Genomic DNA, 18,221 nt, shown 5'->3' with positions numbered 1-18,221 from the left:
TGCTCTTTTATAAGGCCGTAGCCATGGAATCAACATTGGGGGGGAGGGGGGGCAAATCTTCCAGGGGTCTGGGGGTTTCCCCCCAGAAATAAAATATCTAAATTTTAAAACGAATTTCCTGCCTAAAATATGAACAAATTCACTAACACATAGGATGGACTTTTTATTTATTTTTTACAATAATGTCTAATAGCGTATTGTATTACATTGCTATGTTTTTTCTACCTTTTCTTATTTCATTGTCTGTAATGGCAGAGATTAGGGGTTAATAAAGTACAACCATAACCACAATTATATTAACATACATCTATTTTATAGCAATATTTTGGGGGGGATATTTTGAGCATACTCTTAGGTGTTTTCAGTCAAGTCACGTAGGTAAAAAAGATTAATAATAAAACAATATTATTTTATTATTTTTTACCTACGTGACTTTACCAAAAAAAAGTATGAATCCTTGCAGTCACGAAAGCTTCAAATCTAGAATACATGTTGAGCATATTTGAATATTATATATTATAATTATGGCCTTGCTCTTTCATGTGACCTGGTCAGATCTCTAAATCTAAGCGGACTGGAGCCGAGTTAAAGGGGCTATTTGCAAGGTAATTGTCCGTACATTTGCTCTTTATTTGTCTGACCTGTTGTTACTACCCTTGGGACGATCCTAAAAATGTGATTGTCTATGAATAGTTCCCAGTTTTCACACAATTTGGATCAAAAGCCGCCGAGTTTCGTCTCTTGGAATCTCAACTCTGCCCTGTTTGTCCTCATTTCAACTGGCTATTAAACATCACGGGAGTTTAAGTGTGAATGTGATTTGACAACATAATTGGTATTTTTAAAAACAAATCTTTATTATGGAATACTTTGATGTTGTCTGCCGGCCGAGTCGCCTCTTGAAAAGTATCTTCTTAGCTCAATGGGCTTCATTCGGGAAATACATTTCTGATTCTGATGCATAACATTTTTTTATGCATTTATTCAGGAACGCATCACGGAGTGTCAATGCTATGTGTGAGCAGTGCCCTGTCACATTACGGGGATGTTTTGGCCAATTGAAGTTGTTGGTGAGTTTGGCTTCACATGGTGTGTGGGGAGGAGGGAATCTACGAAATACGTCTCCGCCTTTAACGCCGTTCCGCGCATACGTCGTCACTTTATTAATACCACGACCGGATTTGCGTCGACTCAACCCCGCGCGTACGTCGTCATCTGCTCTTTTCTCGTATCCGTCGCTTCTCACTCAGCCTTCGCCTCCACCAACCTTGTAAATCGATCGCTGCGCTTTGCATCGTTTTAATATTCGTTGTCGCGCCTTTCAGGAACGCATCCTCGACGTAAACCGGGGTATGGCTATAAAGAGTGGTCCAGACGTCTTGTGACCCCCCCCACCCCCACAATTCATTGACCCCTAAACTTATTTTTCATTTGCATATAAATTTCTGTTTTAAATAAACCTTACTTAAAACATATGAAGTTTTAGATAATTAAACGAGGGGGGAGGGAGTGGGGGGGAGGGAGTGGGGGGGTCACAAAACATCTGGACCACCCTACACATCCCGGAGAAAGATTGAGAAATTCGCCGGTGACGTCACCGCGCGCCGACGTCACCGCGCGTTGAGTGGAGGGGGGGAAATCCGGCGACGTCATCGCGCACGAGCGCGCGCCACTTACGTCGGTGGAGGGGTGGGCGGGGCAAAGAAAACGGCGTGCGTGGTGACGTCACGCGCAGGGCGGGACCCGGACGTCAATCGGGCACAGGCGCGCGGTCGCCTCCTCCACCACCACCACCACAGCCGCCGTCTCCGCCGTCTCCTCATCCATCGTCCTCCTCCATCGCCCTCCTCCTCCTCCTTCTTCTTCCTCGCTCGGCGCACAGTTTCCCTTCCCCTCCTTCCCCCCCCCCACGCCGGCCCGCCACCGAGAGTTGTAACGTGTGTGCGTTGCGTGTGTGTTAGTGTGTGTGTGTTAGGGTGTTAGTGTGTGTGTGTGGTTTCGTGTCTCTCACTACACCTCCGTCGCCTCGCCGGGAGTCCCACGATGGTACGTAAACAGCGCGGTTGGTGGAGGGAGTGTCTGTCGGTGGCGGCTGTGGGGGGGTGGGAGTGTAGTCGCGTCGGCCCTTCGTGCGGTGTTTAGCGTCTGAGGCGAATCCTTCAGGGCAGGGCCGCTCGTTATATCGCACTGTACACACTCACCCGCGAGTACAGCGGGATGACACTGTACGCACTGTACGTACAGTGCGGTCCGGCCATGTGCGCCGGTCCTTGTTGCGTCGCTTTGCTTGCACGCACGGCGTCGTGGCCGCCCGCCCCCCCCCCCCCCCGGCTGGAACATTGCGGCCCGGGGCGGACGCTGTGCCGCACCGGCAAGTGTGGAGCTGAGTGTGGGCACGGCGACCCGACCCAGCACTGCCTCGTGTACCACTGCAATGCAACGAATGGCAACGCTGTGCCCGTCTAACAGTGCTGTCATTCGGCAAGTGGATGATCCTGGCTGGTTGGCGATGACCGGCGATGATTAATTAGTGCGCACTGCAAGCGGAGTTGCGTGCCACGCTTTGTGAATCTAATCGTGTCGTGATCGAGCCGCACTGCAGTGGCACTGCGGTGGCACTGATAAAGATCTTTGACGTACACAGAAGTTGGATTTCTTTGCACGGTACCATGCTCGAGTACTCCACTAGAATACTGTGCAAATCAATTGGCACGGCATGCACAGTTCTGTGTACTGCAGTGGAGTTAAGTTATTTAATACCGTGCTTTGCCGTGGTATTATTATTATATACTGCGTGTGTAGTTCACAGGAATCGTATGGTCTGTATTGCACTGGCACTACGTCATGTCATCCAGGATACTCGTGTATGTGTATGGTTTATCACTGGTCATCGATTATGAATACATATCCTTTATCTTGCCTTAACCTGTATCCTGTTATTTATCTTATCGTGGGTGAAAAGAATCGATGTGCTTTTTTAAAAATCGCATCTCAACGCAACTTTCTCCGGTCTTCTCCGCTCAGGAATGTGAATTGGCAATATCTTAACCACATTTCTCTGCCTTCTCATCTGCACCATTGTCTACACATCTTCTCATTGTACTACACCTGCCCATTGTCTACACATCATCTCATTGTACTACACCTGCCCATTGTCTACACATCTCATTGTACTACACCTGCACCATTGTCTACATATCTTCTCATTGTACTACACATGCCCATTGTCTACATATCTTTTCATTGTACTACACATGCCCATTGTCTACATATCTTCTTATTGTACTACACCTGCCCATTGTCTTCATATCTTCTCATTTTACTACACCTGCACCATTGTCTACATATCTTCTCATCGCACTACACCTGTTTTGTCTACGTGTTTACTCGTCGTTTTTTACTTTTTATTTCCCAACATGTCTCTGTGTGTCTGTTTAACACGTCGGCTTTCGCGATCAATATCATTCAAAAATATTTTTTGGTTAGATCGCGTAAGTATATGCGGGCTGGAAGCGTATTATTAAGTAATACATCTTACAATTTACAATTCCTTATAGAGGAAACACATACTAATTCACTGATTACTAATCTATTATATCATTACAATACCCCCCCCCTCCGCCTCTGATCTCTGCACATGATTGTGACGACGTCATGCTGCACTATTTAAGACGGGAGGCAGGTAGATTGCTTCACTATCCTGGCAAATCACCCGTTGATGCTGGTTGATGTAATTACCAGCGAAACGTCGTACTACTCAATTTGTAAATGTTGAGGATTTACTCCGAAGTAGTAACCACTTGGCGTTTTGTTTACGTGACAAATCCCTTACTAATTGGCTGTGTCGGGTGGTGGAGGCTGACGACACATTTATACTTACGCGATCTAACCCGAAAACCTTGACTATGAATTGTCTATTATGTGTCTGCGTAGCATCTCTTCTCTCGTCTCCCAACATATTTGTATCTTGTGTGCATACTTCTCTAAGGGGCCATCCATAAATGACGTCACGCACCTAGGGGGGGGGGCAGATATTTGTGACGAGGGGGTGGGGGTTGAGAAATGTGACGTCACATCAAAAAGCGCAGCTTTAAATACATATAGACAACACGTTCTACTTAATTAAATAGACTTTTAAATAAATGTTTTCTCCTACAACATCAGATTGCAGCGCCACATTAAATACGCACTACAATGACAAGAGTTTAAAGCGATTTAAAGCATGTTTTTTTTTGGGGGGGGGACAGAGCTTTGTGACGTCATATTTGAGGGGGGGGTCTGACTTTTTGTGATGCCGTGTGACGAGGCGGGGGGGTCAAAAATCGTCTAAAATCGCGTGACGTCATTTATGGACGGCCCCTAATCCCAATATACCGCTATTTCTCTCCTAAGTCTTTGAGATTGCTTAGCAGGCAGTTTCAAAAGGCCATCACAGGTCTCATCTGGCCATAAGGCTGCCAATTAAACAACACTAATGTACTCGTATCACCTTTCAGTGGGGTGGCATGGTGCTGCGGTGCATTGCTGCATGATAATCATAATACATACTACAGTAGTTGATTAGAGCATTGTTGTGCCGCAGCACATTGCTGTTGCACGATCCGTTCAGAAAGTATCCTGCACTGCTATTGTCGTCCTGTGTGCTTGCTGCACTTGCAGCAGCTGTGTTGTAGAGGCAGCCGCTGCACCTGCCAGGCAGCAGCAGATGGCCTTTGTTGGTGAAGCTCCCATTACTCTGCGAGCAAATGGAGGGGGCTGGGTGGGCTCTCTCCCAGGCTCCGCAAAGCTCTTGCGGGCCATTGGGAGAGGCCGCGTTATGCAAGTCGACTGGAGGATGTGGTCAAACAGTGTCACATGCGACCTAAGTCGTTAAACATTGACACCTAAAACGGGCCTGTTGCAACGTCACGAGGCGTTTAAATGATTGTCATTGTTAATGGCTTTTTTTATTACCGAGGAAATTCTCTCCCAAGACTCCGACGGGTTCTTGTAGTGTAGTACATTAAAACTGTATGGCTGAGAAGACTGCATGAGTTGATTAAAGTTCCCATTTAGCACGAGCAAACCTCACGTTAAATAATAATAATGTCCTATTTACCATAATGTATTTTATGGTCGCCTTCTATACGTGTAAGTAATAGGTTAAAGGCACATGTTTTGGACTTCAGACTATGCTAATCCTAGATATTTACGTGAGCTCATACATTGACCCATTTCAGTGCCTCAATATCAGTTCTTTAATGGCTTGAATTCAAAATTATTAGACATCACCTCCTTGAAATTTTTATTAAACTTTTTCGTTCCGTTACAGTGCCACAAAACATGAAATTCAAGTGGTAAAGAGCAAACAGCTAATTTCATGGCCTGACCAAAACTGGTTTTGGCTGTATGTAGTTAATGCAAATGACAAATAAGGTATCTGTTTATCTTTTTAAGACCCACGGCAAAATAGTTTAGCTGGAGAGCACACAATTTGTCTAAATGAATGGTGTAAAGCTTTTAAGTTTGGTATAAAAATGTGAATGCTTTCCATCTACATTAACTCATATTTAGAAATGCAAATTGATTGTGGTGTCAACTGTATGTCATTTGTTGGAAAATTCCTTTGATGGCTTTTTTTGCTGCCCGTAAAATGGACTGATGTCTCTCTTGGGGCTGCTTGTGGTCCATACATTGCTCACTGGTTTGAGGCCCAGATGAAGGTATGCTGTGCCAAAGTGTGGGTGGAGGAGCTGTGGGTCCAGGAGCATTGCAGCAGAGAAAAGTGCTGTAAAAGTATTAAATTATACATAACGTGAGTTGTGCTTGGAGCACTTTCAAGTTTGAAATTCCACTTTCCCACTTTGCCCATATTACAATATGGTTCTTGGGGCTCATTGGATACACTCGGCGATTAGCACAACTGACAGATACACTTTGCACAAGTGGTGAAATTAAAAGCACAAGAAGCAACCGTTCATTGTGTGGTGATGCTGCAAGGCAGACCTACTTAGATATGCCCACCTCTCAAGAAGTGGCTGTCATTCACACTCCGTGGCTAGGCAAAGTCACTTGTTATTTTAGTCCATATAAGTGCCAATGAAAAGGTGACAGCCATTTAAGAGGTATATTGAGAACATGGCTGTTGATGTACATAAATCTCCATGTGGTAGGCTACGTACAGTTTAGTATTAATCAAAGTATGCGTTTATACCTTTCAAATAAGCAAAGAAAGCAACACTTGCTTTTTTGACAGCCTTCAGCTTAAAGCACAAATTCCATTCTTTTTTTTTAAATACGATAACTCTTCATTTCTTTCAAAGTGGCACTGATTTTTATCCACCTCCAAAAGGATTATTGCTTCAGTTAACCCCCCACAGCAACTCTTTCACAATTGATGAAATATAAATGTCTAATCTCTTTTACAGAACCACCCAGCCTAATCTCTTTAAGTTCCAATAATATCCGTGTACAGTGCATGTGAAACTGCCTCATCATCTATATGGGGGTTATTGCCTTTTGATAGTGTAATCGTTCGAATTTACTTTCCTGCTTCTTAAACAGTGCTTCCAAAAACCAGTTGGTGTACAAGAAAGTGTTCATAACGTTTATATTCACAACTCAATTGTCTTAAAATGAAGGCCATGCATTGTTATATTCAAACCACCTCTTACTATGATCACAATTTCTCAACGGCCACTTTACAGTCACAACACTCATTTGTATTGCATCACAGTTGTACTGGGCAGATGTGGGGTTTAAACCACTGGACCATTGCATACCATGTTTATAGAGAGAGTGACACTATTGACATTTACCAGTTGTGCCTGTTGGGCTTAAAATAAATATTTATATATTTTATTGCTTTTGATAATCTAGACTCTGGCTGCAGGAAAGGGTGTGGTGTGGTGTGCTAATGTATTTCTACATTTTCACAAAGCGATTTTCAAAGTACTTTGGCGAAAAATAATCATAGGTGCGTTTGGTACGAAATGCAATACATATAATTGCATCTTTACAAAGGCAGAAATGTGACTGCTGTTTTTGTTGTTAAATTACTCTTTGTGTGTGTGTGTGTTGACAGGGTAACGAGAGCAGCTACCCACTGGAAATGTGCTCCCATTGTAAGTTCTCAGAGTCACCGAACACTTAAGTTACCCGTCACCTCTTCAGATTGCTGCATTTTTCCCCAATGTGGCAGAATGTCTGCCTTGTTGCGTTCTGTACCCAATCATGCACTGCAGAGGTCACAACCGGGTACCCGATACCCGTACCCTACCCGATACCCGGCTACCCGTACCCGGCTGGGTACGGGTACGGGTAGCCGTTTGCGACCCTGGTGCGGCCGGGTACGGGTAAGGAATCAAAACCCGTTTGCGACCTCTGATGCACTGGCGGTTGCCTACATTTTTAATCATCGGTCTTGAGCTAAAAACAACTTCTCACATCGTAAGGATGTAACCTCCAGCTTGCTCTCTTTTCATCTTGCGGAGATGTGCGATTCTTTATTTGCCGACTTGTTGTAAAATGTGAGCAATGTCTATTGCATTGACTGCAGCTTAAGTGTCAACCTCTCCGAATGTGTTTTGCCCAGAGCAATATGGGAAATGTACGGCTGTTGGGAGTTGCACACCATTTGGCCTTTCCTTGTCTTATCTGGCAGAACAAAAAGCAACTAACCGAATTTGCGCGTGATGGTCATTGTACGTGGCTGATTTTAATCAGTAAGTGAATTAGGTTATACGGAACTACAGTGTATTTTTTTTTTAAATACTGTATAATTTTTGCAAGGGAGCAGTCACACTTTTCAAGCGTTGCACTAGAATTTTTAGCTCAAATAATAAACTATTTAATCAGGGAGGGCTTTTTTTATATGAATATAAGAACACAACAAGATCACGCAAATGTGAAATACTATGTGTAATTTAATGGGTGTTAGATTTTTTATGTTTTTATTCACAACAATGATGTAATGTTTTAGACACTCCCTTCAATCAGCCTGTTGAACATGCTAATGTTCTAATGAGTCAAATAAATAAAAATTCGCCTGTGTTTATTGTGATAGAAAATCTCATTGAAATAACTTTACTTGATCAGAGCACACCTGTGTTCTGTTTGATTCGGACCTGTATATAAATGTAATATACAATACTTTTCCATTTCGCCAAAGACATGGGCATATAGTATCCGTTGATTGTCAATACTCTTATAGTTTTTACAATCACATTTTTCTCAAACATTTTATTCAAGGTTCACTCCAAGGCCCCGTACAATATATAATACACACAATTTGTAACATCGTTCACTCTCTGTTCAACTGCAACATCTTGCAATTAACCTGTAACAGTGACGCAAATAAACGTAGTAAAATTGTGCAAAAAAAATTGTGACTCGTTATCAAAGGCCGTAGGCATTTCATATCGGGATGACACACTAATGTTTGTAAATCATTTCTGGATGACTGAAGTGGCCTGGTTGTAAAAAAAAAACGCAATAAGACTGGTAATAATCCATGTTGTGAGTTATTGATTGATGCCCTGCTGCTTTCATCGCAACACTCCAGTTGACGCAGACGAGATCAAGCGTCTGGGCAAGCGTTTCCGCAAATTGGACTTGGACGGCTCGGGTTCACTAAGCGTTGAAGAGTTCATGTCGCTGCCTGAGCTCCAACAGAACCCGCTCGTCCAACGCGTCATAGACATCTTTGACACAGATGGCAACGGGGAGGTGGATTTTAAAGGTGTGCTGTTGGCGGAACATAGACAATTGTACTTGATGAGATGAATATGCTGCACTTTTAGGGTGCTCATCATTTGCACCACTCTGTAACAGACAAAATATTAGTTTTATCATTCCTCTATATTTTTTTTTCTCTTCTGAAGAAGGGCAATTTATTAAAATATCCTTTGAAATTTTCTGTGTTAAGACATTGTTAATGACAATGGTTAAGGGGTGAATTTAGTCTGTACTTGCAGACCACTTTCAAAGTAGTTCCTTTATTTTTATATGGGTATTTCATTCTTCATCAGTTATACCATAGTTGAAATAGCCACTTTTTTAACTAATTTTTTTTTGGGAACCCCTTTTCAACAGCAGAGGATTAGTTATGAAATAAGTGAGGTGGTATTTAGAGCATTTTGTATTATTCAGTGTGTTATCTCACTCAACTGTGGCAAGCTGTCCATTATTATCTCCGTGCCTATCTCTTGAATCAACAGGCACAGTTTTACATTGACCCAAATTAGCACAAAACATACTTGTAACAAGTGTTTTGTTTGTTTTATCGCTGTGATACAGCTTGGACGAATTCACTACGCACATAAATATTGTTGCATGTTGTGTGGAAGCCTGGAATTTGATCCTAAGAGCACAATAGTACTCAATCAGTGGTCTTACATGACCCCAGAGGTGGCATGATTTCGGTACCCCAACTCTTTCTGTGGTTTGAATTGATTGACTGCCAATTTCTCAGACCAGTAATACATTTGCAAAGGCATTTTAGGGGCTACTGTTTCTGTACACCCGTCTTTTAACATGTGGTTGCTGAAATGTGCCGTGCTGGCATAGCAGCCCAAGTGTAGGTTATGATGCTCTGCTGCCTTCAGCTGATATAACCTGTTTCATTATCGTGCTTGTTGGAGCAGGAATTTCGTGTTTTTTGTTATCGTATACCAATAAATGTCAAAGGTTTAAGGATTGCATGTTTGCTCACTGTCTCCTGCAGAGTTTATTGAAGGTGTGTCACAATTCAGCGTAAAAGGGGATAAAGAGCAAAAACTACGCTGTAAGTATTCTGTGAGACTTTCTTTTAAAAGTATATATATTTTTTCAATTTAAATCGTGTAGTTACTTTTAACCAATCGGTAACGCCCATAGTTGAATATATAGGGGTAAACGACATACTTTTTATGTTAAACAAGAGGCATTAAAATGTCCTCCATTAACCAATGGGTGTCACAAGACATTTGTATTTATGGTTGGGAAGTGGAACTGTGTTGCAGTGGTTCAAGCATGCGCAATGAAACCCGTTCAGCTCAATTTGATTCCCAGCCACATTTAACTTTGGTGGCAAGTGATAGCCGAGCTCCCACTGGCATCCTCTCCGTCCCCAAACCGCACTGAACAGCTTGTTGAAGTGTGGTCAAACAATCCTATGATGGCATAGGGAGGCCTTCATCCACAAGTGGATTGAAAAAGCGCCATTAATTAGTTATGTTTTTTGTTTGCATTATGACTGCAGGTATTGTGGTCTATGCAAACATGACTCCTTCTAAAAAGGTGTCAGTTTTGTTGCCAGATAGAAGGGTAAAACACCAATTATCATGAATTAGTTTGTTTATGAAAACACGTTGATTTGTGATTAATTGGCTGTTCTTGCTGTACAACTATATACAATGTGTTCATCTGACTCAATTGATCATGGTACCATCTATTCAGAGTCTGTAGCGTCATTGTCATGGGGTGTCTTATCGGAGTCTAATAATGCAAAATATTTTTTTCCGTGCACATGAAGTTGCATTCAGAATTTACGACATGGACCGAGATGGCTACATCTCCAACGGGGAGCTCTTCCAGGTGCTCAAGATGATGGTGGGAAACAACCTGAAGGACACACAGCTGCAGCAGATTGTTGACAAGACCATCATCAATGCCGACAAGGATGGCGACGGGCGGATATCTTTTGAGGAGTTCTGCGAGGTGAGCATATTGCAATGCAAAATAATAAAAACATTGATTCTTATCTATTCCTCAGCAACCAAAGCGAAAGCCATAAACATGCTGAGATGATACTGTAAGAGCCGACTGTGGGGGCCACGTTTTCGATTGTGTAACAGTCACAGGATTGGTAAGAATGCAGGAAGTAATGGCCTGGTTTTGTCACTCGAAGGGCATTGGCTGGGTCTGTCTCTGACTTGATTTATCCACAACGGCCTCTTGAGATTACAGTCTCAGGGGAATGGGATGTTCGGCCAATTCCTAAATTGAAGATGTTTGTGCACAAGAGTAAATTGGAGTTCCAAGTGAAAGATGGAGGTATGCATAACATTTAAAAAGCAAGAAAAAAACAAATACACATTTGTCCGTACCCTGCTTTCTGTACGACTATCTTCTGTAGCTGTGCATATTGGAAGTTTCACTCATTTGGTGACGTTTGACTTTGTAGCCCTGCATTATTAATTTCACTGTCGCAGGCATTTTTGTGTGACCCACAACCCCCCCCCCCCACCTCCTCCAAAGTGCCAGAATTCAGGCTTGGACTTGGCAACTACCTGAATGTTTCTAAACGCAGCGGTGCTGGCAGTGCCGTCAGGTTAACCTGACTGCACTGTGAGTCACTGCAGTCAAGTTAGAGTGTAACAAGTTAACTTAAGAAATATCAATTTGTTAATGTGGGACTTTACTCGGTAAAGCCCAGTAATTATTGCTGAAGATGCATGGCTCTTACTGTAAAAAGTTCCAGAATAGAAACATAGTTCCCTCCTTGTTTTGTGATATAAAAATGTACATATATTTCGCGATGGCAGAAAAAAGAAAGTACAAATAATTATTTATTTCAAAATTTTCACATCGAGGCAAATCTGCCCAACCACACATTGAGATGTTCACGTCGGCGTGCATCGATGAATGGACGTTGGCATAACGAAGCAATTGTACGGAAGTTTGCAGTCGTGGCTGTAATACCGACACGCAATGGTCTACTCTCATCTTATATACAGTCCCTTTTACTTTTTACAATAAGACATTCGGAACAAATACTTCTACTTTAGTCCTCTGCCCAATGGTATTTCTTGGACTCAAATGCCCTCCATCCTGTTCATTCTAAAGCTTTTATTTTATATATGCCCACCCCTCACCTCCTTTAAGTCTACAAGCAGTATTTTATTTCCATCTCTTTGGCACATTTGCAACATTCTTTCTTTCACTACTTCAGAAATGTCTACACTATGTGCTTGCTGAAAGTAAATATCGACAAGAATTCTCGACATGACCTTCTGAACATGTGTGGATGCCAACATCCAATTTTAACTTCCTGAAACTGAAACCACAGTGTTGTAACCACATAGGACATTTGGCACTGCCTGCAACCACTCCTCACTATTTTAAAACACTGCACGATATACCAATTTCCCCAATTTCTCAGCGTGATAGCACAGAAAAGAATGTGTATTATTGTGATTGAGATGACTTGGTGAAAACCTTTGCCATAGCGATAATGAATGTGCTAAAATTACTTTGTCAATTTAGTCATACCTCTTTAGACTTATCATTCTTCCCAGAATCAATCTCTAATATAATGGATCATATATGTGGCTCGTAGAATTCCGAGACCATTTTAAGTAATTTGAGTTTGTTATCTTGATGTGCATGCGATGGAAAAAACAGGTTTCAGTGTTACTAATATGCCTCATTTTGTAGCCATGTACCCAGACCATCTTTAATTGTTCAAGTAAACTTGAGGACCGTTTTTGAATATAAAAATGTGGCATCATTCCATGATTGAGGTATTTCATTTTTATGTAAACATTTGGTAAATAGGTCCACTTAATGTATGCCAGTTTAACTGGTGCTGCGTATTTTATGTCCACACTTATGCCACCTTGTTCCCAGGACCTTTTTTTTTCTTCTATGAACGACAGTGTTTACTTTTTCAATTGCAATATTTGGAACATCCTCATCTTCATCCAGCACATGGTTTGGGTCCTGGGATATGTGAATTCTTTTCCAAAAGAACACAATTCCTCCATGAATGTTATCTCTTATCATATGTAATGCTTCCATCTTTCTCCCTTAGGGGTTACCATTTGTGAATTTGTAATCGTCAACCTCTTTTTGATGTCTTGATGCTCCCATTGGTTTCTGTGATGTCATCAAACGTTTTTGTATTGTCCTCTGTTTTTAATTCTCATTTTATCCTCAAATTGTTGTACAGAGTTTTGTTTATTCAATATTTTGTCTAACATCTCACTTTTATTACATTTCCTCTCTCAACATGCACGATTCATTGTTGCATTGGAAGACAATGAGATATTGCAACCGCTTGGGAAGACCTTTATCCATCAGTGAATAGAGCATGGCTGATGACGACCTCGGCTGTCAGAGACAAGAGTTTAAAACGTAAATTAGAAAATAATTTACAACTGGCCATGGGCATTTTATTGACATCACTGGGCTTTGGGTCCAATACTGTTTAATATCACTGTAGTTAAGTCACGAAAACATTTCAAACTGTTTCAGTCTCCTTTTCTGTTTCATATGCCTTTCAACATGCTAGACAGCTTGACACAAAGCCTAGGTAGTTTTTTTTATTCTTCACCAAGCATTTTTTCACGACTCATTTCCATTGTTTGCAGCACCTGGGTGTTGCTCTTGGCAACATGTTCTCAGCGGCCAAACCTCTCCAACCGTTTGCTTTCTGATCACAGTACGTGTCTACAGAACGCAATCGTTGACCGTCGATTTGTTTCAGGTTGTTGGCGGTATGGACATCCACAAGAAGATGGTGGTGGATGTTTGAAGTCTCCGCCCACCTCCTTCATCTTCCCCTCTCGCTGGCCTGCCAGGGAGCTGCGCCCTGCTGCCCACCGCTAGTATTGCGCGTCCCTCTCTCTTGCAGAAGTCCCCATTCTGGGGCTTGGTGAGATCTCATTCAGCAGACAGGGTTCCCCCCCCCCGCCCCCCCCCCCCCTCTTGTAACGAATATCCACAAGACAAGCTTCACGTCGCGTCGGTGGCCACAAACGTACCCCCGCGGCCACGCGAACGAATTGATGCATGCAAATATTAGCAAGCGTTGAGCGGCTGGTCAATTAGTCCTTCATCCTGACATTCAGATTGGTGCACAGCATCAGATATTGGTGTTCTCATAAGGGAAGTCTTAAAATCCCATTGTCAGCGTATGACAAGTGGATTGTTATTAGTTGCGCATTTTGTTTTTTTAATGGCGAGAGGAAACAATGGCTGTGTTTGGCGATGTTAACTTTCAAAAATAATTACCAATCGTATTGCTGTGAGAAGTGGGCCATTGCGTTGGTTGCAAGTGTTAAGAGTAGGTGGCATATTCTGAACTTTGTCCGTGTTCATAGGGTTGTGTGCGTTGTTTTGGGCGGTGAACCATGCGCATGGCAGAAGGTCGCATTTAAAAATACAACCGGTGGCTTTTTATAAATGATGCGGTGTATGCCGTATACACATCTGCGTCACTTGACATGTGTAAAGTAGGACATTTTTCCTTTGCCGTTTCATGAAATGCTGTTAACTGGGAATGACTCAAGTCAGTTCCATCTGAGAAGTGTTTACTTCCTGTTACATGCAAGGTTTACTTCCGTGTCACAAAAAAGTGTTTAACTTTTTTAAACAAGGCAGCATCAATTATTTTTGACAGGGGCATTATAATTAAAGCCTTTGTTACAGCTTCGCTCATATTTCCATGCGCAAAATATTTTTATTATTATTTGGTACGCATAGCTTTGTGTCAGGGGGTCAAACGATAATTGGGAGTCAAAGGAATCCACATAGTAATTTCCACAGTCTTAAGTATTTGGTGGTGTTAATTTCATAAATGTGAATTGCTCCAATGTGGAGCATGCCAATTTCAGATACCTCTGTTGGCCACATCTGGTGTGAGGGACTTTGGAAATGTGATGCAGATATCTTTACGCTCCTTGCATGAGGCCTAAGATGTGTCTCTTGACGGTCCACGGTGTCCGCTGCTGGTTTCGTTAGACAAAAACCAAACGAAGAAGAAAAAAAACAAACGTGCTAAATCTTTTGTGGCATCAAAACAACATGCGCAGTGTTGTACCACTGTTGTGTTGTGTGTGCTCCGTTGTAAAGTGGAAGGCTTTCATAATTTTGTTCAATTCACGTAGTACTGTCTCGTAGTGTGTATAGTTCCGTGATTAATAATGTTGCGCAAGTTTATTGTATACTGTGCGCTCGATTGTTTCTCTGGTTGGTGCTGTCGGGGAAGACTTGCATGGTCTTAAAGTTCTGGGAACGCGGGGGTCATTCCGGCAAAAAAAAAACTAGATTCAGGAGATGGGCCACAAAGGGAGGCTTGCTGCACCAGTATTCCTGCCAAGCAAGGTATTTTCATGTTATAACTGCTGTGGTCTATACAGGTGAAGCAACCTTTTAAGTGATTGCTATGGCCATTTCGAATTTTCAGTGACATTTCAGTTTGATAAAAGATTAAAAACACCACATTGACTCCGTACCAAAATGAGTTATGTAATGGCTTTACATGACCGTTTTAAGGCTGCAATTCTACAATATATGTCCACACCTTTTCACCAGCATGACAAGATAGGCATATGATTTAAATTATGAAATGTTAATGCCTAAAACATACATGTCTCCTTATCATGCTGGTAAATATCACAAAACTGGAGTAGAAATCTAGTCTCCTGGAACTAAGTCTCAAGCCACTGCTCCTGAATAAGTGGCCTCGTGTTCCCATATATTAATCATTTGTAAATTTGAGTTTGGAATGCAGTTGTGGCTATAGGCTGCACACATATGAATGCTTCTTGTCTTATACATGCTTTCACTTTTGTTTATTCAAATTGTGTTTTCGCTTGCCCAATTTCATCTGGTTTATGCTCTTACTAAAATCATGGTATTATAATTGTGGGGTATAGTTGAATACTTGAGTTGAACAGTAATAAGAGAACATTAAGATAGGTTATCATGTACGGATGATCTCTGACATGACTTGTCAAAATAAGATTCCTACGCCGACTTGTTTTGTGACTGCCGTGCACAAACTTTGCTCAGGGTTATTCCGCTGCCACAGCTAAGCTTGGTTTCCTGGATGATAACTGATCTGCAGTTGACAAGTCATGTCATTTTTCCATTAATGTTAGAATCGGGAACTTTTTTACGCAAACATTTTTTGGGGTAATTTAGAACCGAGTAATATTGGGTCACTGGGCAAAAGGGGGCACATCTCAGCACACCAGTTCTTGAGTTGAGCTAACACGTGTTCGGCCAAACCTAAATTTCAAATTCAATCGCCATGATTAAAGTGTCCGATTATAGTTGGGCCTCGTGTGATATGAACTCGACCTTTGACCTAAATATCACTTTTCTTTTTAATACAGTATCTACTCTCACATACGATGGAATTGTGCGCATTCAAAATGCGCTACAGAAAGAAAAATTGTTGTTTACAAGACTGAGTTGAGGAACGTGTACCTACGTTGCGTCTTAAGTTAATCAAAAGATGGCCAACGTTTACAACGAAGGCTCACTGTGTTCTTTGGAAACCTGACCTGGGCCTCTATGCTGGATTTTTTTTGTCTTCTCCTCCCTTTTGTGTTCTAACTGTACTCCCATTCGCTGTGCACATCCGTAATAATGAGCTGCCCGGGGTAGTATGTTTAACTCTTTTTGAATTTGAATCGTGCAGCAGCAGCGGTTACTTGCATGGCTCGCAGTGCTTCATTGGGGGCGGCACACCATCTGACTAACTTCTGTATCCATGTATCTGTGTTAAGGAATGTGGTTTTGCATAATGTTTTTACTAAAATAAAAGTTAAAAACCAAAAATGGAATATAACAGGACGTTTAATTTTGTTCCAGCTCTGGCATAAAGACATGTAAGGAAATGTATCCTCCCAGGTGACTGGAAATGCGTCGAGGACACACACACACACCCACGTTTGAATCTTTAACGAACAAAACATCACCTCAATATTGGCCGTGATATATTTTCAAAGTTGCGTTTTTAGCGAAGAATTGGCCATGTGCATGACTTTCAATAACATTGCTGGTTATGAGTGTTGCATTTGTGAGTTGATTATTTGTGGACGCTTATTGTGCTGCTGCTGTGTTAAATAACATAGCAGTGTGTATTGCCTGTAGCTTGTTCTTGCAGAGCCAGTTTTTACGTGTGGTTTTTTTGAAAGGGGGGAAGTGTAATCTCAAGTGACAGTTTGTTTAAAAATACATGCTTATATGTGACTGCATCGACGGCTACAGGGTGCAATTGCTGTTATTGCGTTTGCCATGCATTTTAGATGTATATTTTTAAAACGTCCCAACTCAACATTTACCTTTTATGCCAAACAAACGTGTGTGTATGTGTGTAAAAGTCTACTTTGCCAAGATTTAAATAGGGCTTATAATGTAAATTTTCCAAAAAGTTCTGCCATATTTCAATTACAGCTGTCTCCTCCCTTGTACTGTAATTATATTGTAGCCGGGTCATCTTGCACTTGGGAAATGGGGTGTAGCTGTTGGAGGCCAGTTAAAAAGACGTTTATATATTGTTTGAAAAAAATATATACATTTTACCGATGTGGAGTCAGTGACGAATTATATTCGGACAGTTGGTAACGTATGGTATGAAGGAAGGTACATATACATTTATTGTGGATGTACAGTGGTTCAGTAGAAGCGGCAATACATGCCACATTAAGACCAATTAAATTCAATTGAGGTTGGCATTAGGATTGGATAATGTGACTCTTGCTGAAACCTTGGAGTTGATTTACCAGCAGAGGATTATTTCAAGCTGCCTCCTAAAATAACGAAAGGTTTTGATGGTGTATTGCAATCTAGAAGGCTAATTTAGCACCTTGAGCAATGACATTCAAGGTTGCCTATGTTATGCCAAGTTCCTTACACAAATTAAAGTCTTTAAAAAATATATCCATCATTGAAATGTAGATTGTGGCAATTCATGCCACCTTAATAATTTTGTGTTGACTTTTCGGAATGTCATTTAAAATAAGCTGTCCCTTATGAAGAGCCAGCTCTTGAGTGCATAATTTTTGTTGTATCACACTTTTTTTTTTAAACGAGTACTCAGCCAATTAAGTGGGTGATTTAGTGGCCACTACGTTTATTAAGGAGCCATTTTACACTAATGTGTAAGCAACTACGTGCTACCCTAGTGCAGCATTTTCTATAAATTGGATAGTTATCATCAGCCATGATTTATCTACTGCTTGATGAAGGCCTCCTGCCTAAGGCATGCCCCATTTATCAACAACTTGTGATGCAGTTGTCCATCTAGTACCTACGCATACCTTGATTTTATTGCTCCATCTCCACGGTGATTGATTTTTTTTGGGCGTGTTCACTCCATTGTTAGTGTCGTCCACCGGTCATCATCGCTTTTATAACTTTCATATTTTTTCTTAAGAGTAATTCCAAGAAATACACTTTGCTGTGTGCGTCTTTGTGCCATTGATCCGTTTTCTTTGGCAGGGTCAACGTTTCTGATCCATTTGTCA

At 41.6% G+C, this 18,221-nt stretch overlaps 1 protein-coding gene across 1 annotated transcript; it reads left to right on the top strand.

Annotated features, from left to right (window-relative positions):
* The first annotated feature begins 1,708 nt into the window (after positions 1-1,708).
* Positions 1,709-16,530, top strand: LOC144933594 (calcineurin subunit B type 1). Its single transcript, XM_078858562.1, has 6 exons — positions 1,709-2,046; positions 7,064-7,103; positions 8,543-8,719; positions 9,704-9,763; positions 10,493-10,677; positions 13,448-16,530. Exons 1-6 carry the CDS (start codon positions 2,044-2,046, stop codon positions 13,493-13,495), a joined length of 513 nt encoding a protein of 170 aa, XP_078714688.1. The 5' UTR covers positions 1,709-2,043; the 3' UTR covers positions 13,496-16,530.
* The last annotated feature ends 1,691 nt before the right edge of the window (positions 16,531-18,221 follow it).

Source organism: Lampetra fluviatilis, chromosome 7, assembly GCF_964198595.1.
Source record: "Lampetra fluviatilis chromosome 7, kcLamFluv1.1, whole genome shotgun sequence".
NCBI classification, from domain to species: Eukaryota; Metazoa; Chordata; class Hyperoartia; order Petromyzontiformes; family Petromyzontidae; genus Lampetra; species Lampetra fluviatilis.
This window is presented reverse-complemented; position numbering and strand designations above follow the sequence as displayed.

Bases quoted from the DNA above. Each gene is read 5' to 3' on its own strand.
- LOC144933594 (XM_078858562.1), top strand. The intron at 7,104-8,542 runs GTAAGTTCTCAG...GCAACACTCCAG, and splicing joins ACTGGAAATGTGCTCCCATT to TTGACGCAGACGAGATCAAG. The intron at 9,764-10,492 runs GTAAGTATTCTG...GTGCACATGAAG, and splicing joins TAAAGAGCAAAAACTACGCT to TTGCATTCAGAATTTACGAC.